This window comes from Protopterus annectens, chromosome 2.part1, assembly GCF_019279795.1.
Source record: "Protopterus annectens isolate FY-2018-M chromosome 2.part1, PAN1.0, whole genome shotgun sequence".
Lineage (NCBI taxonomy): Eukaryota > Metazoa > Chordata > Ceratodontiformes > Protopteridae > Protopterus > Protopterus annectens.
In genome coordinates this window covers 1985884243-1985911610 of record NC_056729.1, presented here as the reverse complement: position 1 = coordinate 1985911610, position 27368 = coordinate 1985884243, and the positions used below count along the sequence as shown (strand labels likewise).

Below are 27368 nucleotides of genomic sequence, written 5' to 3'. Positions count from 1 at the left end.
TCCTGAGCAAGTTCCCTCTTAGTGGCCGCCGCCGTCAACATGGCATCTACCGGAGGCCCCTTACTCCAATGGGCACGGTCAGCCGGGGGACTGAGAATACGGTCGGGCCTTTTAGGGATTGGCTCCACGGTGTCCGGTTCCTTCCACGCCCTGGTGGTAATGAGGTCCACCAGGGGGTCGGCAGGAGGGGACACCCAAGAGGTAGACGGGCCCGCTTCAAATGCCTCCAAGAACACGGACTCGTCCGAGGAAGACTTGGGGGCAGACCACACCCCCCTTATGCGGAGCATTTCCATGATGTCTCCAAATGAGACATCCTCGGGGGGTGACCGTGGGGAGCCTTCCCCTTCCTCCAAATCCGTGTCTTCTGTGAGAGACTCAGGGGAGTCAATGTGCCTCCTTTTGCACGTATGTTTGCGGGGAACATCCTCCGGGGGGCTGTCAGAGGACTCCTCGCAAACAGTAACCTGTTCCAGGGGAACAGCTTGGGGCAAAGGAGCGGGCTGTCCCAAGGGCCGGATGGTGGAAGTCTGACCCAGTGCAGAGGGAGCGCGGGACGGAGCCGAAGCAAGTGCCGGGGGTCCGGAGACCCTCAACAGGGCCCTCTCCACTACATCAAAAGTCGAAGGGGAGCCGACCTCGACCAAAGGATCCGACAATCAGCTCCCCCTCGGATCCGAGGAGTGGATCGGAGCCAGCGCCGAAGCGCTCGGATCCGAAGGGACAGTGCGCTCCGACACAGACGGCGCCGAAGGAGCACTGATCCCCCCGGATCCGAAGCTCGGATCCAGGCTCCGAGAGGTCGGGTCCGAAGCACTCGAGGGCAGGGTCGGATCCGAAGTACCAAGTACTATCGGAGCCGATCCACCCCCGGCTCCGAAGCTGCTCGGCTCCAACTGCTCCGAACCCGGGTAGCGGGTCGGAGAAGGAGCAATTGGCTTGAAAAAGGGGGTCGAGCTCCCCCCAGAGGAGGGGGAGGCAAGAGCACTCCCATCTGCATCTGGGCCTGGATGAACCTTCTCATCATCCGGTCCAGATCAGCGTCTGAGAGGCTATAAGTTGATCTCGACGAGGCTACCGAGGTAGGCCTAGAGTGCCTCCTCAATAGCCTCGACGGAGATCGGGCCTCCTCCTCCTCAGGTCCCGGTGAAAAACACACAGGAGACCGGAGCTGAGGAGGGGGAGAGCCAGCAGACAAGGAGGCCGGAGGAGAAGCCCGCTTGGCTGGCGGGGCTGAAACAGAGGTCTCGGCCCGCCACTTATGGTGCTTCTCCCTCCGGTCCTTCTTTCTAGCTTCCCTCTCCTCCGAACCACTACAGGGAGGTTGAGTCCCAGGAGGAGGAGGGGGAGCCGGAGAGGAGACAACCGTAGAAACGGTTACCCCCGAAGGAGCGGAGGCCAGAGCCGAGTCCGTGGCAAAGACCCGCCAAGACAAGCTTGGACCTCCGCTCCTTCAATGCCCTGGGGTTGAACCCTGCACAAATGGAACATCCAGAAGTGAGGTGTTCAACCCCAAGGCATCAACACACAGTGTGGCCATGAGCCGGGGAAAGCTTATGGCCACACTCGGAGCACTTGGAGAACACAGCTTTGGGTTGTTCAGACATCCCAAATACCAAAAAGTTACTTAAACTAAAGTTAAAGTAAAGTAACTAAACCACACACAGGCCCCAAACACACACTACGCTACCAGCGAGGGGAGGGATAAGAAAATTAAATTTTAAAACACTAAAAGTATAATTAAGTAATAGGGAAACCTAAACTTCCACACAACTTTCCCACAAAAAATCAAAATTTAGCACTTTAAACACGGAAAAACTGTACTTAGCTGAAGAGCTTTGGAACACAAATCTGGTCACCAGCGCGGCAAACGAGATCTGAGGTCATGAGGGGAGAGCAGGGCATTATGGGTGAGGGGAGGAGCTGAGAGCTTGGATCAATAGCTGGTAAACCATGCCGGTTCGGATCCGATATCGGATCCATAACCCACAGGTTGCAGACAAATGAATCTCCTACTTCAGATTCCCTGTTAAGTGCCTTGAATACTGGTTGTCGACCAAATGAGCCGTCAACCAAATGAGTTTCAACCATATGAACTGTCGACCATATAGATATATATATATATATATATATATATATATACACACACACACGCACACATATACATACAGAAACATACACATATGTATATACACACACAAACCAAATGAGATAGCTTGTATGAGTTGCTAAGTCCAGAGATGTGCTGATGTCCAGTTCAGGATGAATTTCCAAGTATTATGCCCATTGAATGCCTGGACAGGCTCTATTTTTCTGCAACCCTGCACTGGATTATTAGAGAATGAGTGAATGGAATATTCAAGAATGACTCAGGAAATCAAGCACAGACCATTCAGCATTTGAAGAGATGGCACTCATAACTACTTTTTCACTTCTATTGTGATTGGCATGCTAAGTGTTGTCATTTATTCAGCTTTGGCAATTAGAAACATCAGCTAAATGTTCATAATGTATTTCACTTTAGAGCTATTATCAAAAGAAACACATCAGAGTGCTATGTTAGTTTTCAGTTATGTTCATAACACACTTATGAAAAGTACTTTCTGTAGCGGTTCAGAAAGCCTCTATCTGAGAAAAAAAGCTTGAGGAGTAAAGCATTAATGGATTATCATTAGAAGTAAGCTTTGCCCAAAACTGCCTGTAACGTATTGCGTTTTATTCTGTATGTTATTCAAGTTTACAATAAATGCATACCTTTTTCTTTCCATCTTTTTTATCTTTTCTTTGCTTTTCTTTTTGTGTTTTTTCTTTTCACTTTCTTCATTTGTATCTGTAAGAGAAATGCCATTTTAAAGTAATTTTGCATATGTCAAAAAAATGCATTTGAATATAAATAGCTCATACTGATCAGATAATATGAATATGAAAATAAAGTGGGCTAATGCCAAATAAAATTAGTCAAAAAGCTATAATGTCAAAATATGCCCATCAGTGGTACCTCATCACAAAAGAACAAGGATGAAGTAACATTTCAGTAACAAATAAACAAAGATAAGACAACAGAAACAATCCATAAGATTGAACCAGTAGTTGTTGCTAGTCATTATATGGTATCCTCTTCCCTTTTAACTCCTGTCAGTGAAATATTCTACTAACGTACACCCCCTAATCTAATAACCTGTACTTTTGCTGGTCTCTAAAAATAATTCACATCAGACTTGACAATCAACTTCTATTTGTCATCAGTGTTTGGTCCTAATCTAAATAGAGTTTGCCTTCACCGAAAATTGACCTCTGACAATGGTGACGGTCTGTTTCACATTTTCCTACTCTTTTCTGTCCTACTGGGTACAGTATCAGATGCTTTTATCTTCCCAACTTAGCACTTCAGCTCTCTCATTACCCTACCCCTTTTGGGGTCCCTTCTTTGGATGTTCACCAGTCTGGGGAGCTTTTGCAAAGCTTCTAGAACTGCACACTACTACAGGAGAATCCAGAATCACACAGCAATACTTGTTATAAATGAAGCAGGACCTTATCCATCCAAACCTCCCTTTTCCCCATTTTTTTCACATGGGGTTGGGATATCACTTCATCAGTGACAATCATCTAGAGCCAATGCTCACACTGCCAGGTGGCTATCCCTGCCACAGGTGTTCTTCCATACCAAACCAAGAAGAAACTTATTAGTGTGGCGGGTGTGATGCTCACTTCCTAAATATAGTTCACTTAATAAAAATTGAGCTGTAAAATATAACTGTAAAATACGTGCTACAAAATAATCAAATAGAAAATAATAGGTAGTCCACAGTGGAGTTAAAAATGGAATATCCTTTATTGAAACACAAACAAGCATGGGTTGCACACTGCAAAGTTTCTTTCTTCTTGGCTTGTTTTTGGACCCAGTATAGGTTGCATACTGGGTTTTCCTGAGACTTCAAGGGATACCATGGATTTCTCTTTTTAGTGTTCTTCCATACCAGACATACCTATGTCCAGTTTAGTGTATCCAGTCCACCAACTACATATCTTTGGAATGTAGGAGGAAACAGAAGCAGCCACAGAAAACCCACACGAACAAAGGGAGGGTGCGCAGACTCAACAGAGAACATAGCCCAACTAAGACTTGAACCAGAGAACCTTTTGCTGTGAGGCAACAACACTACCTGCTGTGCCACTATGGCAGAGCATTTAAAATGACATTTGGATATCCACATTGTGCTGATACCACTAATATAACAAGACACCTACGATACTGTAAAATGCATTGTGAACATTTGCAAACATAAAGGTAAATTCTTTTTAAACTCTGTAGGACTGCACAAAATACACCACGTGTCTCTGGTTCTGCCTTGCTATACTCCAACTTGTAAGGCAAACTCTACTTGTATAACTCTCCTTGCTGCTCTGTTCCTCATTATGTGCTTATGATATGACCAGTCAACATCCACCTCCCATGTCTTCTCTCAAAGACTGCAATAGTTTTTTAGGCATTATTTCAAACTCAAAAAAATGTGTTCTGCATTGAAAATTTACTTACACTTCTAATACCAAACAGAAACAGCTTTGCAGTAAAAATCTACTTTTTTCTTTTGAGTCAGAAATACTGTTATATTAAAAGCAAGCAGAAAACCAACAAATATCAGAACTTGATTTCAATGAAAAATCCACAACCCTTTCAACTTTGAGACCGACAGTACAGCTGCGAGAGGTATTAGCCATAAAAAACAAATGACGGATTCATTCTCAGGCTTTTAAAGCTTTATTGAAACTGTACTAAAACTCTGAAAACAGATGGACTGACTTTCAACAGTTTTCAATCAGTGGTTCATAAACAAATAGCACAATGTAATTTCAGTGAAACTTTCATCTACTTCCATCTCTCTCCCACTGTACTTCTACATAATAGGATTATTTGTACAAGTAAGTTTACCTTTACCTTCAACACATTTCCCTTTCTCTTCTTTTTCAAGCTGTCATGAGATTGTTCATTACAAAAATACGATACTTTCCCTGTTCATTTTTATCTTTACTCCATTTGTGCCAACCCAGCCACCATATATACTACGTCTTTACCTGCTGGTTCAAGATAGTTTTTCCATTTTCTGCATTTCTTGATTGTCGATGTGTGTGTGTGTGTGTGTGTGTGTGTGTGTGTGTGTGTGTGTGTGTGTGTGTGTGTGTATGCATGCGCTACAACTAGCAATAGTCTCAGCAATGCTTTACTACAGCTTACACACATCAATCCCTTTTCTAATTCACTTTATTCACTGAATGTCTAATTTAACCTTTCCTGGAGTGGTTGTTTAAAATCATCTAAATTTAAACAGGACCAAAAATGTGTTCTGCATTACCTCTATCATTTTACATACATCTCCACTAACTCTCGTTTACTTGAGGGAACATCTTTTTGAGTTTTAGGGTGGAGAAACAGTAGTTGTTTGAATGATCACTCAGCCAGTAACCTTAGCTGCATGGGTTATATCCTGCCAAAGATATAATAGCCAGTCAGTTTCCAAAGCTTCAGGGCACCTTCCATGCACCCAAACTGTCAAGCAGCTTGAGATGAACTGAATAAAAGACAGCTTAGGGCGCAATGCCTTCAAAGCTTTCCTGCCAGCTGATAGAGGGAGGCTGAGCCCTGAAAGAACAATTCTAGGAATAAGAAATAAATAAATGTCCACACCCTGGCATAAAGGACACAGCAAAAAACAAAGGGGATGGAGGGAGGAAGCAGATAATGCAGCAATGATCATATGCATATCAACTGTTATGGTAAGTTCAACTTACACAACTGTACTATGTTTTTCATATTCATCACTGCTGCAATAGCCCTAATTATATAGGTAGATTACCATAGCTACCATGGAGAGCAAACAACAAACCAAAATGGGTGCACACCAGCAGAAGAAAAACCAAGGTACTCCAAAAAACACAGGTTTATTCAGAACATACAGCTGAGCGCTTTCACCTGTTACATGAACCAGACTTCATCAGAACCTGTCAGGAAGCACTGGAGAATGATCCTAGAAAAACTTAACCTAGACCTACAGAAGGAATGAACCTTATAGTGCTTTGTAAAAGTATGTAGAGAAAACCAGGTAGCAGCTTCTGGAATGCTTCTAGATACTAACCCTTTCCAAAAAGCAATAAATAAAGCAGAAGATTGCCACATTCCGGTAATAACGGCCACACAGGTAAAAAAAATGCACTCTTCAAAGTTAAGAATACAGCATCCATGGGACCAGATGACATCCCGGGCTGTGTATTACATGAACTACAAAATGAACTGGCACCTCACCTAAGTGTCATGTTTAATCATAGCCTCACCTCAGGCTTCGTGCCCACTGAGTGGCGCACAGCTACAGTTATCCCACTCCACAAGGAAGGATCCACCTTGGATCCCGGGAACTACTGCCCCATCAGTCTGACGAGCCGGATCTGCAAGGCCATGGAACATATTATCATGGAACCTATAAACAAAGACATTGGCAACCTTCAAACACTGGACCCCACCCAGTTTGAGTTCATGAAGGGATGATTTTGTCTCCTGAACCTGACTGACTTCTTCGAATCGGTCTCCAGAGCCGTGGAAGACGGTAAGACGGTCCACACAGTCTATCTGGACCTCAGGCCTCTGACACCATCCCCCACTCTGGAATCATAGATAGACTTACTAAGCTGGGCATTAATCCCTACATCACTCGATGGGTTGCCAACTGGCTTACTGACAGAACCCATACTATAAAAGTAGTCAACTCCAAATCCAGCTCCAGACAGGTGACAAGTGGAGTACCTCAGGGTTCACTCCAGGGACCGCTCTTGTTTGGCATCTACTTCTCTGAAGTACAGGCCAACACTAAGGGACTCTGGCTAACAAAGTTCGCAAATGACTGCAAACTGGGAGCCATTACTGAATCCCCAAATGATGTGGATACTCTACAAAAGGGCCTTACAGAAACAGATGCTTGGTGCCAGAGCCATGGGCTCAAGCTCAATGCCAAGAAATGTATAGTTATCCCCTTTGGGAAATAACATGTACCCATGAATTACCACATAGGTGGCAGTACACAAAACACCGAAAGTGTGATAAGAGACTTAGGGACACAGGTGGACAGTGGTCTCACCTTCGATAACCACATTGCCACAACAGTCAGGAAATCCTTCTATGTAGCACACCTCATCACTAAGGGCTTTTCACCTAGAAAAAAAGGAGGTCATTGTCCCACTGTACTCATCCCTCATTAGACCCATTATAGAATACAACGCCCCGTTTGGTATGTACCTCTCAAGACATCTGCAACAACTGGAAAGGCCGCAGAAATACCTCACTAAAAGAATCACAAGCCTAAAGCAGATGCCCTACACTAACTGCCTTAAAAAACTCCAACTATACTCTTGTCGCATATCGTCTACTCAGAGGCAATCTCTGCTTAACATACAAGGCCATGTCAAACCCAGAGCTGTTGGACATGCTACACTTAAAGAAATCCCAATCCCTCAGAGCCACACGCTCCAGGGATCTAAACTTTATCATCACAGTAAACAAAACCTGCTGGAGGGATATGTTCCTGACCCAGAGACTCCCCAGACTCTGGAATAGATTGCCCATACATGTCAAGCAAAGCAGCTCTTTGCCCTCTTCAAAAGGAACCTTGACGATTGGATGGGAGAAAAGAAATTCACCCCGGAGATCACGTCAGGTCACGGGGTCCAGGGAAGTAAATAGTGTGGGAAGAAATAGCAACGGAATTGTTATGGCTAGGCTTGTATAGGCCCTAGGGCTGATAGCCTAGTACGAACCTATGAACCAAGACTCTGGTAGAGTGGGCCTTGACCCTGCCTGGAATAGATTTGTCATGGTAGGTATAACAAAAGGTAATAGCCTTAAACAATCATTTGGAAATGGTTTGCTTTGACACAGGTTATCCCCTCTTGTTACCTTGACAAGAAATGAACAATTGATCCAAAGATCTGAAAGATTTAGTTCTATCAAGATAGTACCCGAGTTGTCTGTGGACATCCATGGTATGGAGTATCCTTTCCTCCTCATTTTTAGGTTCAGGAAAGAAAATGGGGAGATGGACAGTTTGTCTTAAAGTAATACCACTTCAGGCATAAAAGAAGGATTAGTTCTCAAAGAAAAGTACAGTTTTGTACCTACCATAAATGTAGATGTTCGAGGATCCACACTGCTGCAGTCCTAACCATTGGGTAGTCCGCTGTCCCAGTCGGCCCGAATACCAAAGTATATGGCTGACGTCGGTCAAGGCGCATTAGTCTGACGTCAGGACGTCAGGGTACTAATGCGCATGACCGACGTCATATCCTCAGTCTTTTCTTGCCCCAGATGTCAGAAGACCCTAAAAAGACAAGGCCAAAACCAAAAATAGCAAACACTCCTGCACCAAAAATATGTACAATATATACAAAACTAGAAAAGTATAACCTCACCCACACAACCACCCCTAAACACAGAGGCAGAGGAGGAAGGGTAAATTGGACTGCAGCAATGTGGATCCTCGAACATCTACATTTATGGTAGGTACAAAACTGTACTATGTTCTTCATTCCACATTGCTGCAGTCCTAACCATTGGGTAGAATCCCAAAGCAGAGGTAAGGGAGGCTGGCAAATCATAAAGAAGCAGGAGCTGTCAACATGCCTTGCAAAATAGCTGTGGCAAAACCAGCCCTAGATTTAGAGTAGAGAGGAAGGTGGTAATGCTTAGAGAACGTATGCACTGAACTCCAAGTAGCTGCCTCCAAAATATCCTTAGTTGCCACCCCCCTTAGAAATGCTGTTGAAGTGGCAGTAGCCCTAGTGGAATGAGGCCTAATCCCAGCTGGAATCTCCTTGCCATGATGGGAGTAACAAAATGCAATGCAAAACCCAATCCACTTAGAAATAGTTTGTTTTGACACAGGCTTGCCCTGAGAACTCAAAGCAAAAGAAACAAACAACTGCTGAGACTGCCTAAAATCCTTAGTCCTGCTTAAATAATAACGCAACTGCCTGTGTACATCTAAAGTGTGCAAAATCTTTTCCCCTTTATTTTGGGGATCTGCATAGAAAGTAGGCAAATGAATAGTTTAGTTTAAAGCCACACTAGAAACCACCTTAGGCATAAAAGAAGGATTAGTACGTAATGATACCCTATCCTTATGGAAAATCAAAAAAGGCTCTACCGCCATAAGGGCCTGCAATTCAGAAACCCTTCTTGCAGAAGTAATGGCTAACAAAAAAGCAGTCTTCCATGACAAGTATTTCAATTCAGCAGTAGCCAGGCTCAAAGGTTGTAGAGTAAGTTTCTCCAACACAAAATTGAGATCCCAAGCAGGAGTAGGAGCTCTTGGGGTCTTATATTCTTTGCCCCTCTAAGAAATTGCTTGAACAAAGGATGCGAAAACAATGGTGGGTCACAATCATAGTGAGCTGAAATTGCTGCAGCATGAATCTTAATGGAAGAGAAAGACAAACCTTTGTCCAATAACTCAGTAAGATATTGAAGAGCCACACTCAAATTAGGCTCAGAAATCTCCAAATTCTTTGCTGCACTCCAAAATAAAAATCTCTTCCATTTTTCATGTACACTTTCCTTGTACTAGGTCTTCTGGCTTCCATAATCACATTTAAAACTTGTTGAGGAAGTTGAGACCTGCTGTGTTTCAAAACAGAATATGCCAGGCTGTCAGATGAAGAGAGTGAAGCTTGACATTGAGCAGGTGACCGTCCCTCTGAGACAACAGGTGTGGAATCAAAGGTAAAGGCCATGGAGGCTTCCTTACCAGACTCCTCAGTAATGGGTACCAGTGTTGCCGAGGCCAATCTGGAGCTATTAAAATCATCCTTGGCTTGTCTTGTCTGACCTTCAGGAGCACCTTTGGGAGAAGGGGCAGAGGTGGAAAGGCATACACATGAAGATTTTTCCAACTGAAAGAAAGAGCATCCACTTTCCAAGCCGTGTGATGAAACCTCTGTGTGCAAAACTTTGGCAGCTGGTGGTTTAGTGGAGAAGCGAACAGATCTATGTCTGGAGTTCCCCATGACACTGTCAAACTCTGAAATACATGAAGATCCAGTTTCCACTGTGGGGATCCATGATTTGTCTGCTTAACACATCTGCTAAGGAGTTCTGTGCTCCGGCAGAAACCTTGCCTGAAGAGTTAGTTGCAAGCTGAGCGCAGTCTCCCATAAAATCATTGCTTGCCTGCACAACGGTAAGAATGTGTTCCCCTTGTTTGTTGATGTACCACATGACAGTTGTGTTGTCTGTTAGAATCAACACCTGCCCTGGAAGAAGTAACTCCTTGAAAGCCATTACTGCAAACTGGACTGCTAACATCTCCTTCATGTTGATATGTAGATGCTGTAGTCTGGCAGGCCACTTGTCTTGTATCCACTTTCCATTTAGATGAGCTCCCAAGCAATGTCTGAGGCATCTGTCGTTAGAATCTGACTTGCCTCTGGCCGGGTCACAGAGAGTCCCTTGTTTAGGTGACATTCCTGAGCCCACCACAAAATTCCTTTTGAATGCAAGGTATTATTTGAATGACAGTGTCCAAATCCTGGCAGTGCTGTGTCCATACATTTTGAGATACCATTGCAGCTTCCTCATATGCAGTTTGGCATTGGGAAGCACCAGAATACAAGATGCCATGAACCCTAAGGCTTGAAGGACTGTCCTTGCAGTCAGCCCGGACTGAAGAGATAGTTGATGGAAGTAAATGGAAAGATTCTTTTGTTTGTCCGGGGTTAAAAGGCCATCTGGGCTGCTGTATTCAGTCTCACACCCAGAAAGCACATGTCTTGAGAGGGTACTAGACTGGACTTTATTTCGTTCACAGAATACCCTAGGCATCTTAGCACTGCTATCACATATTCCAAATGCTGTAAAAGGTCTTCCTTTTCTTGAGCCAGAATCAGGCAGTCGTCCAAGTAAGGATAGATTTGAATTCCTTTTAGCCTGAAGTAAGCTATCACTGGAGCCAGAACCTTTGTGAATACTCTGGGCAGTAGATAAGCCAAAGGGCAATGCAGAGAACTGATAATGAGAATTTCCAGCTCGAAAACGCAGATACTTCCTGCAACTTAGTCTGATAGGCACATGAAGGTAAGCTTCCTTGAGATCTAAAGTTACCATCCAGTGATCTTTGCCCAGCAGAGGTAAAAGCTGTTGTAACGTCAACATTTTGAACTTGGGAATGTCCAGATAAGTGTTGAGGATAGATAAATCCAAAATTGGTCTCCACGTGTTCCCCTTCTTTGGTACTAGGAACAGGCGAGAATAAAATCCTAGGCCCCTTTCTGGCACAGGAACCGGCTGAATGGCCCCTATTTGGAGTAACAGAGAAATTTGCTTGTGAGCCTCTTTTCTTTGTAGAGGAGGAATGTCTGGCATGCCTTTGAAAGGAGGCAAGGTATGGAAATAAAACCTGTAACCGTGGTGAATGATATCCAAAACCCATCTGTCTTGGGTAATTAAATCCCAATTTTCTTTGAAAAGAGCCAGCCTTCCTCCCAAAGGTGCTGCCAGACGAGAATGTACTGGCAGCTGAAAAGGTAGGTCATTGGGTCTGTTTACGAAAGGACTGACCCCTGCCCTCACCAGAAGTCTGAGCAGGTGAACTCCTGTTCTAGGCCTAAAAACCTTGAGCTCTGCCCCTACCACGTCTAGACCTACCCCTAGACTGGGAATCATAAGCAGGATATGTCCATCCCTTAGTAGGCCAATTTCTACTAAACTTGGAGGCTACACCTGCAAAAAATCTTTAACAGTTTGCATAGACTTAGCCTTGTCCTCCATTTTCTTTAAAACTGCTTCTACAGGCGAACCAAACAACACATCAGACTGTAAAGGAGCATCCAAAATCCTAGTCTTAACATGCTCAGCTAAATTCTGATCCCTCAACCAGGCGTGCCTACGAAGAACAGAACCAGTGGCAGCCACCCTCGAGGAGGCCTGCACAGCATCAAAACCACATTGCAAGGAATGCTTACCCACCTGTTCAGAGACATGAACTAAATCCTGCAACTCTTTACACTCAATACCTTCTGCCAGAGCATCCACCTTAGACTTCAATTGTGAAAGGAGATAATTTTGATATTTTAACATGTGAAACTGACAATTCAACGCCCTCATGGCTAAAGTGGAAGAAGTATACACTTTCTTTCCCCATCTATCCAAAGCCCTTGCCTCTTTATCAGGAGGAACAGGATTTTTAACAACAGAAGCCTTTACACCTTTAGGCCCCTGAGAGACAGTTTCTGGGTCCGCCCTAGGACTCTTAAAAAGATACTTATGAGCTTCAGGCACCCTATAGTACCTATCCGGTTTAACCGGGGCAGGGACAAAGAATCAGGATTCAGGAAGCCTCTGCAAAACATCTTCCACCACATTCAGAACAGGAGGTATAGCTAAAGGCCTATGCTGGGGTAAAACAAGAATTCCCTAAGCCTCTTCCTGGAATCAGAGAAATCCTGACCTTCCCATTTGAAATGCTCCCTCATGGAATGCAGAGTCTCTGAAAATGAAAAATCCTCAGGAGGAGAAGCTGAAGGAGTAGAATCATCCACATCAGAATCTGAATAAGGAGGATACTCCTGCAAGTGTTGGGACGAAGACTCAGAAGCCTCCGAACCCTGCTCAAAACTCTCAAACTCAGGTTCCACCCTAGGCCTCTTATCAGGAGGGGGCATAGAACCTCTAATCATAGTAATCAAATCCTCTGCCATTTTAAGCATATGTTTCTTAGGCAAAGACCCTGAAGAACTAGGAGAAACCCCCACTGAAGTTAAACCTGGCCTGCCTCTCAAAGAAGCCTTGGAAACAGAAGGGAGGCTCTAACCACCTTAGGAAGAGAGGGAAGAACAGCCACCTGAGAAGCCCCTTCAGCCTGGCCTACCTCCTGAGAGGACACATCCTGTAACAGTAAAGTCTCTCCTGAGACTCCAAAGAAACTCCTGGCAGAACCTCCGGCTCCACTGAGCCTTCTAAAGAACCGGCGTCCGGGACTGTCGGTTCTTCCACTCTAGGCTTTGCTGCTTTGTCCTTGCGCTTTTTGGACGGAGCAGGGGTTGGAGAATCCGGCGGCATTTTATAATTACAACGCTTCCCAAAAACTAACCTGGCACAGTCTAACCTTCTCTTAATAGTGCGTTTGTTAAATCTAGCACAAGAGCGGCATCCAACAACGTCGTGCTCAGGCCCTAAACAAGGTATACACAAAGTATGGTAATCCCTATGAGGTATCTGTTTCCCACAAGAAATACAGTTATTCACTTTTTCTGACATCCGGTTAAATACTGAGGCAAGAAAAAGCCAAAATATTCCCCAACGGGGTACTTAGCCAACTTTGATTCGGTCTGAAACTCTGACTTCAGAAACTTTCAGAACGCCAACCTGCACTCGCAAAACTGCTTCTGCATCGGACCATGCGGCAAAAAAGACTGAGGATATGACGTCGGTCATGCGCATTAGTACCCTGACGTCCTGACGTCAGACTAATGCGCCTTGACCGACGTCAGCCATATACTTTGGTATTCGGGCCGACTGGGACAGCGGACTACCCAATGGTTAGGACTGCAGCAATGTGGAATGAAGAACATCACTGTACTTATGGAAAATGAGGTAGGGCTGACTCACCGTAAGAGCTTGCAACTCCGACACCCTTCTTGCAGACATCACACCAATCAGTAAAATTGTTTTCTATGTTACAAATCTTAAGTCAAGCAGATTAGCTGGTTCAAATAGAGCACATATTAGCTTCACTAAAACAAAGTTAAGATCCCAAGCAGGGGCCACTGGTTACTTGGAGGCCTCCTATACAAAACCCCTTTCAGGAACATTTTGTCATGAGACTGCCTTGAAAGAGGAGGATCCTCAAGTAGACATGCTGAAATGGACAATAAATACACACCGATAAAGGAATAAGAAAGGGCATAGGCTAATAACTCTCAGAAATACTGTAAACCAGAGAAAATACAGTTGTGTAAAATCTTACCATAATAGCAGATGTCCTCCTTTTCACTGTAGCAGTATTTATCATCTATGGGATTTCCTGCCAAGAATAGCTCAATATCCAGCCAGTATACCAAAACCTTTATTACTTAATGATTGTTGTACATCAGACGTATGCTCCTCATGCAAATGTAGGGCATAAAGTTGACATATCTATGTTCCCAACTCAGAACAGAAGTGCCCCAGGAGAACCATGACCCCTAGTGGAAAGAAGGACATGTACCATCCAGAACAAGGAAGAAAGGAAAGGAACCTCTTGGCCAGAATGAAAACACTGTCTATGCAAAAGGAAGAGAAAAAGGGGGACAGGAGGGAGGAAGCGAACACTGCAACAGTGAAAAGAACATCTACTGTTATGGTAAGATTTTACACAACTGTATTATGTCCTTCCATATCACTGTTGCAGTATTCATCACGTCTAGGAAAGTACAAAAGTTACAGTGAAGGCAGGCAGGAGGAAGGTAAGGAGGAGCCCTCCACAAACCCATGCAGGATAGCCTTGGCAGACCCTGGAAATGACATCCAATTTGAAATGTCTAGTGAATGTGTGAATTGAAGACCAAGTAGCAGCTTCAAGGATGGAGCTGGTGTCCAAACCTTTGAAGAAAACCCCAGGGAAGCCACTGGTCTAATGGAATGAACCCTCATGGAAGCAGACAACTGCTTACCGTGAAAAGAATAACAAAAAGAAATGGCCTTGGAAATCCAGGAAGAGATGGTTTGCTTACAAACTGCCAAACCCAATGTCCTGGAATGTAAAGAAACAAAAAGCTAATCAGATTTATGAAAGGCCTTGTTTTGTCTAGATATCATCTGACCTGTCTATGCAAATCCAAGGTATGAAGGACCTTACACTAGCAGACAGCGGAGAAGGGAAAAAGAAGGAAGATAGACTAAGACACAACTCATTAATCACCCTGGGCATAAAAGAAGGATTTGTATGGCGAGACACCCTTTCTCTACGAAAAAACAAAAAAGGAGTGACTGAAGTTCAGATACCCTTCTGAAAGAGGTTAAAGCAACAAATAAGACAGTCTTTTAGGTGCAATGCTGCAAACAAGAAGAAGCAATATCAGCAGCAGGCACAAAGGCAGCATGAGTTAGACTTTCAAGGACAAAATTAAAATCCCAAGAAGGAGAAATGAGCTTTCTGGGGGGGGGGGGGGTATACTACAAACTTTTAAGAAACTGCTTGACCTCAAACCTAGAGGCCAAAAGAGGAGTAAGTGGCAGACAGGCAGAAATGGCTGACAAGTGGGCTCTCACTGAAGAATATGCCAAGCCAGCATGTAGTAGTTCACAGAGATAGGAAATAAGCAAAGGGACCCCCACTCAAAAGATCCATACAGTGAGGTAATTTGTGATAACTGACCCTGGCCAAAGGACTTGGGACTCTGGAACAGTACAGAGGGAGATGCCTGTTCAGAAGGGAGGCAAAAAGATCTACTTGAGGAATAACCCACTGATGAATTATGTCCAGAAACACATCCCTGTAAAGTATCCATTTATGAAGCTTTGTACTTACTGAAATAATCAGCCACAACATTGCACTCTGAAGTTATAGACTGCCTGTAGTGTGCACCTTAGGGCGAGCACATTCTACCATGGCACTATAGGCCAAAAGCTCGAGACATTTCCTTTACTGGAAAGGCTCTCCCAGACTCTGCAACAGTTTGCTGCGAGGCAATATCAGCAGCAGGCACAAAGGCAGCATGAGTTAGACTTTCAAGGACAAAATTAAAATCCCAAGAAGGAGAAATGAGCTTTCTGGGGGGGGGGGGGGTATACTACAAACTTTTAAGAAACTGCTTGACCTCAAACCTAGAGGCCAAAAGAGGAGTAAGTGGCAGACAGGCAGAAATGGCTGACAAGTGGGCTCTCACTGAAGAATATGCCAAGCCAGCATGTAGTAGTTCACAGAGATAGGAAATAAGCAAAGGGACCCCCACTCAAAAGATCCATACAGTGAGGTAATTTGTGATAACTGACCCTGGCCAAAGGACTTGGGACTCTGGAACAGTACAGAGGGAGATGCCTGTTCAGAAGGGAGGCAAAAAGATCTACTTGAGGAATAACCCACTGATGAATTATGTCCAGAAACACATCCCTGTAAAGTATCCATTTATGAAGCTTTGTACTTACTGAAATAATCAGCCACAACATTGCACTCTGAAGTTATAGACTGCCTGTAGTGTGCACCTTAGGGCGAGCACATTCTACCATGGCACTATAGGCCAAAAGCTCGAGACATTTCCTTTACTGGAAAGGCTCTCCCAGACTCTGCAACAGTTTGCTGCGAGGCAAAGGTTACCGCGAGAACGCTGACAAGTGCCTCTACCAATAAACACGATAACCAAGCTGTGTATCAATCGCGTTTTAATATAACGTAAAATAATAAAGCGGACAACTCCAAACTAACAGACAAACTGATGGCAAAAAGGACAAACTGGTGGAAAAGAACAAGCAAACAAACAAGCTAGTTAAGCGCTTTCACCCAAAAAAACTGGGCATCATCAGAACTGGCTTTCAGTTATTACATCACCAAATTTAAGCTTTTTTTGGCGCCAACAGGAAGTTACAAATTTAAAGTGATATGAGTACTGCACATGAAGGTATTTCATAGTCATAAAAGTACAGTTTTGTACCTACCATAAATGTAGATGTCCGAGAGGAATGCATCTGCAGTCTTTACAAATGGGTTGTCCTGTCGTCAGGCAGCCCTTCGGTCGGCCGGATTCCAAAGTCTGGGTCTGGCTTCGGCTGGTGTCACACTTCACCCAACATCATTGCGGCAGTTATTCGGGTATAAAGGCATCAGCCGACGCCATTTTCCTCAGTGTTTCTTGCCCCAGATGCCAGGTGCCCTCTTGGATGGCTAAATTTGGATAAATGCCAAAGTTTCCAAATAGTAGAGAGCAAACACACAAAATAAGCATGTATGTACATATATACAAACAAATACACCATAATAGATCCCCCCCAAGCTAGCTGAAGATTGGTAAGTACCCTAGGAGTACCTCAGAGGGGAAGGAGGGTGGGTAATCCTGACTGCAGATGCATTCCTCTCGGACATCTACATTTATGGTAGGTACAAAACTGTACTATGTCCTTCAAGGATGCATCTGCAGTCTTTAAATGGGTAGAATACCATAGCTAAACTAGGGGAGGAGGAAATGAGAATAGATTATGGTGTAGTCAGGATCCCTTGCAAAACAGCAGTGGCAAAACCAGCACGGGATCTAGAGTATAGAGGTAAGTTATAATGCTTGGCAAATGTATGCACGGAGGTCCAAGTAGCAGCCTCTATAATGTCCTTGGTAGCCACTCCTCGTAAGAAAGCTGTGGTAGTGGCTGTAGCCCTTGTGGAGTGAGGCCTGATGTTCTCTGGAGTTTTCTTTCCATGGTAGTGGTAACAAAATCTAATGCAATTTCCTATCCATTTGGAGATTGTCTGTTTAGAAATTGGTTTTCCTTCCTTTCCTGTTGCATATGCTACCAGAAGCTGGTCAGTTTTTCTATTGTTTTTTGTCCTGTCCAGGTAGTAGCGTAATTGTCTGTGTACATCCAAGGTATGTAAGAGCTTTTCTCCCCTGTTCTGTGGGTTGGGGAAGAATGTAGGAAGGTGGATAGCCTGATTTAAAGAGACTCTGGATACCACCTTAGGCATAAATGTAGGATTTGTTCTCATGGACACTCTATCTTGATGGAAGATCAGGAAGGGTTGTACTGCCATTAATGCCTGTAGTTCAGAGACCCTTCTTGCTGAAGTTATTGCCAGCAGGAAAGCAGTCTTCCAGGATAAGTATTGTAATTCTGCTGTAGCTGCTGGTTCAAAAGGAGGTAGAGTCAGTTTTTCTAGCACAAAGTTCAAGTCCCATGCTGGCAATGGAGGTTTCCTGGGAGGTTTTACATTTTTAATTCCTCTCAGAAACTGTCTGAGCAGAGGATGAGAAGACAGGAGGATCCAAGCTGTATTCTGCTGAAATAGCTGATGCATGTATCTTGATGGAAGAATAGGACAGGCCTGTATGGAAGAGCTCCGCCAAGTACTCCAGGATGTTGGCTATGTTCACCAGTGTCACATCTTGCCCCTTTGCAGTACTCCAGATGAGATATCTTTTCCATTTTGCTGCATAATTCTTTCTTGTTGAAGGTCTACGAGCCTCCAGGATTATGTCTTTACCCTTTGGGATAAATTTGGGTTAATTGCTGTTATGTAATGTTCCAGGCAGTTAGCTGCAGAGTTTTTAGGTTTGGATGCAGGATGTTGTAGTTGTTCTGTGTTAGCAGTAATGGGATCAGGGCAGTGTCCATATTTGTTCCCGGACATGCTCCTCAGCAGTGGATACCAATGTTGTCTTGGCCAGTCTGGGGCTATCAGAATGATCCTCGGACGTTCCTCTTTGATCTTGAGAAGCACCTTGTGCATCAAAGGAAGTGGTGGGAATGCGTATGCTGTCAGGCTTTTCCAACTGAAAGATAGGAGTCCACCTTCCAAGCAAGTGGGTGGTAAGTCCTTGTGCAGAATTTCTTCAACTGGTGATTGAATGGGGATGCAAACAAGTCTATTTGTGGTAATCCCCATTCTCTTGTGATGGTTTTGAAGATGTCCGGATGCAGCATCCATTCGTGGGCATCTGTTGTAGTTCTGCTTAATATGTCTGCTAGAATGTTTTCCTTCCCTGGTACATAAATTGCCTGTAACTGAATGTTGTGGCTCAGAGCCACATCCCATAGGTCCAGTGCCAGCCGGCATAGAGGGTATGAGTGTGTGCCTCCCTGTTTGTTGATGTACGACATAACTGTGGTGTTGTCTGTCCTTATCATCAACTGGCCTTCTTGGAGAAAAGGTCTGAATGCCTGGATAGCCAATTTTACTGCCATCATTTCTTTTAGATTTATGTGCAGATGCAGCTGGTCTTGAGTCCATAGGCCTTGAATGCACTTGCCCATCATGTGTGCCCCCCAACCGAGGTCTGAGGCATCTGTCGTGATGGTTTGTCTTGGTTGACTTTTGCAGAAGGGCAATCCTGTGTTTGATTGACAGGCCTGAGCCCACCATAGGAACTCTTGCTTCAGGCATGGGATCATTGGAATTTTGGTTTCTAGGCTGTGCTTGTGCTGAGACCACAAATTCTTTAGGTACCACTGTAGCTTTCTCATATGCAGCCTGGCATGAGGGACCAGTATTATGCAGGATGCCATGAAGCCTAGAGCTTGTAGCACTTTTCTTGCAGTTAGATGGCTCTGCTTTGTTAATGCCAAGAAGTAGAGAGGAAGTTGCTCTTTCTTTTCTGCAGTTAGAAATGCCATTTGTTTTGATGTGTCCAGTTCTGCACCCAGAAAGGTTATTCTTTGGGATGGAATCAGCCTTGACTTTTTTGTATTGACTGTATATCCCAGGGCTTGCAGCAGGTAGAGGACTCTTTGTAAGTCTTCTGTTAGTTTGTTTTTGTTGTCCGCTTGTATCAGGCAGTCGTCCAGGTAGGGATAGATTTGAATCCCCTGAAGTCTGCAATGAGCGATTACTGATGCCAGGCATTTCGTGAACACTCTGGGCACAGTAGATAAGCCAAAGGGCAATGCTGAGAATTGATAATGCTCTGATCCTGCAAGAAATCTGAGGTATCTTCTGCAAATTGGTCTTATGGGGACGTGCAGGTATGCCTCCTTGAGATCTAGAGTTACCAGCCAAGACTCCTTGCCCAGCATGGGAAGAAGCTGCTGTAGGGTCAGCATTTTGAATTTTGGAACAATGAGGAATGTGTTTAAAGCGGACAGGTCTAGAATAGGCCTCCATTTGTTTTCTTTTCTTGGTACCAGGAAGAGTCTGGAGTAAAATCCCTTCCCTTGCTCCATAGATGGTACCTTTTCCACAGCTCTCATTCTTAATAATTGAGATATTTGTTTTAGAGCTTCTGCCCTTTGAGTAGGTGGTAGGTTTGGCATTCCTCTCTTTCCTGGTAGAGTATGGAAATGGAACCTGTAACCTTTGTCTATAGTTTGCAAAATCCATTTTTCTCTTGTAATGCTGTGCCAGCTTCTTGAAAATAATGTTAGCTTTCCGCCTAAGGGTGCTTCTAGTTGTTCCCTGGTAGGCGGTGCCACCGCCAAGTCACTGTGATTGAGTTGTTGTAGTGGTGGTGGCTGTATCCGTGCCTCGTTGGTTGTTACCCTGCCACTGGCGACCCCTGTAGGCACCCCTGGATTGGTTTCTGCCTCTAGAGCGCCTATTCCTGCCTCTTTGTGCCTTAGAGGAGTCCGGAAAGGACCAATTCTTGGAGGGTCAGTTCCTGCTAAACCTTGGAGGTTGAACTTGTAAGAAATCTTTCACTGTTTGCACAGATTTTGCTTTCTCTTCCATCTTTCTTAGTACCTGCTGTGGGGGCACCAAATAAATTGACCTTGTCCATAGGTGCATCCAAATGCTTAGATTTGACATGGTCTGGTAATGCCTGTTCTTTCAACCATGCATGCCTCCTGATAACTGTGCCAGTCATGGCTGATCTAAAGGAAGCCTCCAGTGCATCATAGCCACATTTTAAAGAATGGTTACTAACCTGCGGTATGTTATGTACCATTTCTTGAACATACTTTTATCTAAAGATTCTTCAGAGGACAGCTTTTAGTCAACTGGTCAAGCATAAACTCTTGATATTGAATCATATGAAATTGGCAGTTCAAAGCTCTAGCTGACAAAGTAGCAGAGGTGTAAACTTTTTACCCCATCTCTAAGGACCTGGATTCCCTTTCAGAGGGGAGGGGGTTTTTAGAAGAAGTAGCTGTTACAGCTTTAGGGCCCTGGGAGATAGTCTCTGGATCTGCAAAAGGAGCCTTATATAAGTGGTGATGAGTGTCCGGGACCCTGTAGTACCTATCGGGTTTAGCAGGAGCCGGAGGTAAAGTATCAGGAGCAGTGCAAGCATCATTAAATGCATCATCAACAACAGATAGAACTGGAGGTATAGCTAAAGGCCTATGCTGTAGCAAATGTAGAAAGGTCCTAAGCCTTTTTCTAGAGTCTGAGAAATCTAGGCCCTGCCACTGAAATTGTTCCCTCATAGCATGCAAGGTTTCCCCAAAGGAAAATTCCTCAGGAGGAGAGGCTGAAGGGATAGACTCCTCAGCATCAGAGTCTTCGTAAGGAGAATAAGAAGCCTCAGGAGGGTCTGTATGTTCTGAGTCATCAGAGGAATCATCTGTGGATACTGGCTCAGGGGGCTCTGCTGTAGGCCTCTTTTCTGGAGGAGGGAGAGAGGCCCTGTCTGGATGAGGCTGGGCTCCACGAATTAAAGAGATGAGATCCTCTGCCAAAGAAAGCATATGGGAGCTGGTGCTGGGCCTGTGAGAGGGGGGCTTGGCAGGCACAGGTTTTGATGCTTTGGCTGCTTTAGCCCTGGCAAAGGCCTTAATAGACATAGCTGGAGGAGGCCTAGCAGCTCCACGTGCAGGGGTAGAAATATCTAGGGGAATGGTGTCTGATAAATCCTGTGAAATCGCAACAGAAGGTTGGATTTCAGAAGCCGTTTCTACCAGGTTAGAAGAGGCCTCAGTAGAAGGCAAGTTATCGGCTGAAGAAAGAACCGCTTGTTCGTTTTCGGCCGAGACCGAGACACTCGTGGTTTGCTTAACCGCGGTTTCGGCCGAAACCGCGGACCGCGAGTGTCGGTCCTTTCTGCGTTTTGGTTATTTGCGTAGTTGGAGGATCCGACGGCACAATGTAGGCAAAATCGGAGCCGAAAATCTGTTCAGCAAAGTCCGAGCGACGTCTAAGCGTCCGTCGGTTAAAAGAAGCACAGGCTAGACAAGCTGCTACGTCGTGGTCTGGGCCTAAACAATGTATGCAATAGGAGTGGAAATCTTTATGAGGTATTTGTTTCCCACAAGATAAACAGTTATTAACTTTCTCTGACATCGGCTGAGGCAAGAAAGAGTCCCCAACGGGGTACTTAGCTTTATAGAAGTCTTGATAGTATTCGGTAGTAGTAATCTCTGGATCTGACCGACCGGCACTTGCGAACAGCTTCTGCTTCGGGCGCCACGCGGCAAGAAAGACTGAGGAAAATGGCGTCGGCTGATGCCTTTATACCCGAATAACTGCCACAATGACGTCGGGTGAAGTGTGACACCAGCCGAAGCCAGACCCAGACTTTGGAATCCGGCCGACCGAAGGGCTGCCTGACGACAGGACAACCCATTTGTAAAGACTGCAGATGCATCCTTGAAGGACATCCACCTGTCAACCATACTGGTACAAAACTAATATAAATACAAATGTAAATAAATAAAACTATAAATTTTTTTTTTATTTCATCTAGTCTTTATCACTCAAAAAATGTGCATTATTACTTTTATAATATATTTTTTGAAAGAGTTTTTTTAAAAAAAATTTTAAAATGTTTTTTCTAAATATTCTAAACAATATTTTTTTTAGTCATCAGTTTATCAATTTCTGTTTTATTTATACTATTTAATGTATTTTTATGGTATTTTTATGGATTTTTTTATGCATAGTATACGGAGTTCTTTTTTATAATATAGTGTGATTACATATACATTGTGTCCAGCATAGCTCAATATATGTTACATTTTGAGTTATATTCTGTGTTATAGTGTGTACTGAACACAATTACGTATTTATATTATTGTTGGCACAGAATATATTTTATTTCATATCAATTTTATTTATTCCACAGATTACAATTCGTTGTAATCAGAATATTAGCCAGATGCATTTAGTAGTTTTATTTAGACACTTTTGTATTCTATAAGTTTTACAACGCAATGGTCATCCCTCTGCACAAAGGTGGGACATCTACCGACTCTGGAAACTATAGACCCATAAGTCTCACTAGTCTTATATATAAAGCCATGGAAAGAATCGTCATGGAGATGATCAATATAGATATAGTAAACCTCCAGACACTGGACCCAACCCAATTTGGTTTTGTAAAGGGAAGATCATGCCTACTCAACCTGGGGGACTTTTTTGAGAAGGTCACCAAAGCAATGGATGAGGGAAAAATCGTTCACACTGCATACCTTGACCTGGTCAAGGCATTTGACACAATACCCCACTCGGGCATTGTTGACAAACTCAAGAGGCTAGGTACAAATCCATATGTTACTCAGTGGATAGCCAACTGGTTCACAGACAGGACCCCGGAAGTTAGACTTGGGAGTCCACCTCTACAAAGAGGCCAGCCACAAGAGGAGTCTCTCAGGGATCAGTCCCTGGACCACTCCTTTTTGGCATTTACTTCTCAGAAGTAAAGGCCAATGTCAGTGGTCTGTGGCTGACTAAATTTGCATATGACTGCAAATCAGGAGCCGTCACTGAGTCTCACACTGACACAAATGTTCTCCAGGAGGGGCTGACACAAACAAACAACTGGTGTCAGAGTCCTAGACTAAAACTAAATGCCAAGAAATGCATAATAGTATCCTTTGGGATGTCATCCATCCCTAGTAACTATCATATTGACAACACACCCCTTAGAGCTGACCCAGTAATCAGGGACTTAGGGACACACACAGATAGTAATCTAGCCTTTGATCATCACGTGTCTACAGTGGTGAGGAAATCATTCTATGCTGCGCAACTTTTAAATAAAGGTATGGCATCTAAGTCCAAGGAAGTCATTGTTCCACTGTATTCAGCATTCATCAGACCTATCATTGAGTACAATGCCCCCTTTGGTATGTACCTAATCAGACATAAATGAAACATCCAAAGAGGTTCTTCACTAAAAGAATACAGGGCACAAGTAATATGTCCTATGCAGACCGCCTCAAGGTCTTATCCCTGTATTCTGTCTCCTACAGGCTTTTGAAGGGAGATCTATGCCTGACATACAGGGCATTGTCAGATCTCACTCTGATGGGACCTCCTGCATACCCACAAAACAAACAGTACCAGAATTACCCGTTCTAAAGAATTAAACCTTGCCTGTGATATAAATAGGACCTGCTGGAGAGATAGTTATGTATCCCAGAGACTACCCTGTCTATGGAACAGGCTCCCCATCTATGTGGAGCAGAGTTCTTCCCTAATCCAATTCAAGTGCAACTTGGAAAATTGGATAGGAAACAGGAACTGTATCCCTGGTTTGGCACCTATGTCTCTAATGCAAACAGATAACCTGTAAATGGTTCATTTCTCAGGGCCATGTTTACACTTATCAAGGGTATCAGAACTGGTCAGAGATATGGGATGCATGGGTTAAAAAGGCTCTTGTGGTTGTTAGCCTAGTAAACAGCTATGAACCTATTGGTTGTCAAGGTAATGGAAAATGAAAAACGGCTATGCAAAGTCTTGGGCCCTAAAGCCTGACAAATAGAACACTGAGTGTGGCTGTGAGATGCACATAAGCAAAACGCCACCTACTGTGGTGGTCTTTATGGGGAATCTGCCTCTCACACTGACATTTCCCTTTCTTGGATGACATGTAACCCACTGAACAATTTTAAAAAAAGAACCCTTATGGAATACTTATCTGAAATATGTAGGCTCGGTATAACCAGCAAAGTGAAGGGCATTCAGACCAATGTACAACAATGGTATTTGGACAGATGGCAAAAAAGGTTCTGAGTTGGGAACATATGTATGACACTTTTATGGCTTGCATTTGCTTGGGAAGCATATGTCTGATGTACATCAATCCCTAGGTAATAAAGGCTTTAGTATGCTGGGCAAAAGTTGGGCTATCCTTGGCAGGAGATCTCAGAAGTGATGAATACTGCAACACTGATATGGAAGGACAACAACTAACCTTGAATGGGTGCTGGTTATTTCACTGGTATTAACTAAGAAAACCCTTTCCATTTGCTAATATATGATTTTCTGGTTGCAAGCTTTCTTGACTCCATTAGTACTTGCTGCATGTCCTTAGAAAACTGGTGCCTAAAAGGAATCAAGACCCTATCATCTAGGCAGTCAGCTGAAGATGCGTGATGTCAGGGTGTATCAAATACCCCTCTTCTTGTGTGAGTAGATCCATTCTGTGAGGAAGTTTGTGATAATTCCCCCTGGCCGTTTCCAAAAGGAGGAAGAACCATAGGTGCCTGGGCCACAAAGGAGTCACCACAATGATTTTGGGGGATAACTTTCAAATCTTTATAAGTATCCTGCATACTACTGGAAAGGCATACAAGATTATTTCTGTCCAAAGAAAGGGAAAGGCATCTGTCTTCAAGGCGTTATTGCATGGAGTCCTGTAACAGAATTTTGCCAGTTGATTGTTCAGAGAGGAGGCAAACAGTTCTTCTTGAGGAACACCCCACAGATTGATGAAATCTTGGAAGACCCCCCCCCCCCCAATCTAGTTTCCATTCATGAGGTTCTGCTGGTCCTACTCAGCTAGTCTGCCATACAGTTTTGCTCTGACAGAATGTAGGATGCCTGTAAAGTGAGATTGCACTGTAAAGCTATATCCTAAGCCAACATGGCTAGTCTGCAAAAGGAGTATGACCTGGTTCCTCCTTGCTTGTTGATGTACCACCTGTCTGTGGCACTGTCTGTAACCACTTGAGGTTCAGAGAATTCAGTGCCCTGATCAGGGCAAGCATCTCCTTGATATTTATGTGCCTGCATCTGCCCTTAGTGTCACGGACACCTCCTGCACTTTTATCCTTCCTGAAACTGCTTCAAAGTCTAGTGTTACCATGAAAACTGAAAGAGGAACAGGTAACAGGTTGTGAAATGACAACATTTTGAATCTGGGCACTAACACAAACAGGTTTAGGAAAGAAAGATCAAGGACTGTTCTCAAGCTTTTTTGGTACTAAAAACATCCTTGAACAAAGCTCCTTCCCTGCCTGGGAAGGAAGAAAGTACAGTTGTGTACACTTACCATAAATGTAGATGTTCGAGTGTATTCAATGTTGCAGTCATTACATTTGGGTTATCTGCTTGCAAGTAGCCCTCAGTCGGCCTGATTAACAAAGTCTTGGGTCCTGCGTCGGTTGCTGTCCCTTCTTCCATGACGTCAGGGGTATAAAACATGCAGCTGATGCCATCACATCAGTTTTTCTTGCCCAGATGTCAGGTGCCCCCCTAATGGGAAGCAATTAAATATAAAAGTACAAAGATATACCTCCAACAAAAAAGCAAATACACCAAAAAGGCTTTTAAGCATAGTAAAGGAAAGTAGAGGTATAGCCAAAAGAAGTCAGGGGGCTGGAGGGAGGGTAACCAGAACTGCAACAGTGAATACACACGAACATCTACATTTATGGTAAGTGTACACAACTGTGCTATGTTCTTCATGTTTCACTGTTGAGTCATTACATTTGGGTAGATTCCAAAAGCTATGGTTGGGAGGAGGAATTTAGATAGTATTAGGGCCATCTATAAGGTCCTGCAAGACTGCAGTGGCAAAGCCAGCTCTGGATTTAGAGAAAATTGGCAAATGATAATGCTTGGTGAAAGTATGCACAGAACTCCAGGTAGCAGCTTCTAGGATGTCCCTGGTAGAGACGCCTCTGAGAAAGGCTGTAGAGGTAGATGCAGCCCTCGTGGAGTGATGTCTGATCCCCTGGGGGATAGGTTTTCCATGGTGCTTATAGCAGAAATGAATGCAATGGCTTATCCATTTAGAAATGGTTTGCTTTGAAATAGCCTTCCCCTCTGCCCCTGCAGCAAATGCCACCAGCAGTTGTTCAGATTTCCTTTGAGGTTTAGTCCTGTCCAAGTAGAACCTAAGATGTCTGTGCACATCGAAGGAATGCAGTACCCATTCCCCTTTGTTCTGTGGATTGGGAAAGAAGGCTGGCAAATGAATGGACTCATTAAGAGCCACACTGGATACCACCTTGGGCATGAAGGATGGACTGGTTCTGAAAGACACACTGTCCGCATGAAAGATGAAGAAAGTCTCCACTGCACAAGACCAGTAATTCAGATACCTTTCTAGCTGAAGTGATTGCTAAAAGGAAAGCTATTTTCCAAGAAAGAGATTTTAAGTCTGCATTAGTAGCTGGCTCGAAAGGAGGTAGAGTGAGTTTCTCCAAGACAAAGTTAAGGTCCCAGGCTGGGGTTGGAGCTCTCCTGGGTGGTCTCAATTTTTTGTCCCCTCTGAGGAACTTCTTGAGCAGTGAATGAGAGAAGAGGGGAGATTCTATGTTATAATGAGCTGAAATGGCTGAGGCGTGGATTTTAATGGATGAAAAAGACAGGCCCTTGTGAAGCATCTCAGTTAAGTATTGTAAAATCGGAGGTAAATTGGGTGCTGCTGTGCTCATCCCTTGAGATTGGTTCCAGGCACAGAATCTTTTCCATTTTACAACATAAAATTTTCTAGTACTAGGCCTCCTTGCCTCTAAAATTATATCAATCACAGGTTTGCTG

At 44.0% G+C, this 27368-nt stretch overlaps 1 protein-coding gene across 1 annotated transcript in view; it reads right to left on the bottom strand.

Moving 5' to 3' along the window:
- Window positions 1–2657: 2657 nt before the first annotated feature.
- The window catches only part of SREK1IP1 (SREK1 interacting protein 1), a 535004-nt gene continuing 510293 nt past the window's right edge, over window positions 2658–27368 (bottom strand). Inside the window, exon 4 of the mRNA XM_044063652.1 lies at window positions 2658–2830. Within this exon, the coding sequence (XP_043919587.1) occupies window positions 2658–2830 (173 nt within the window). The remainder of the gene's footprint in view (window positions 2831–27368) is intronic.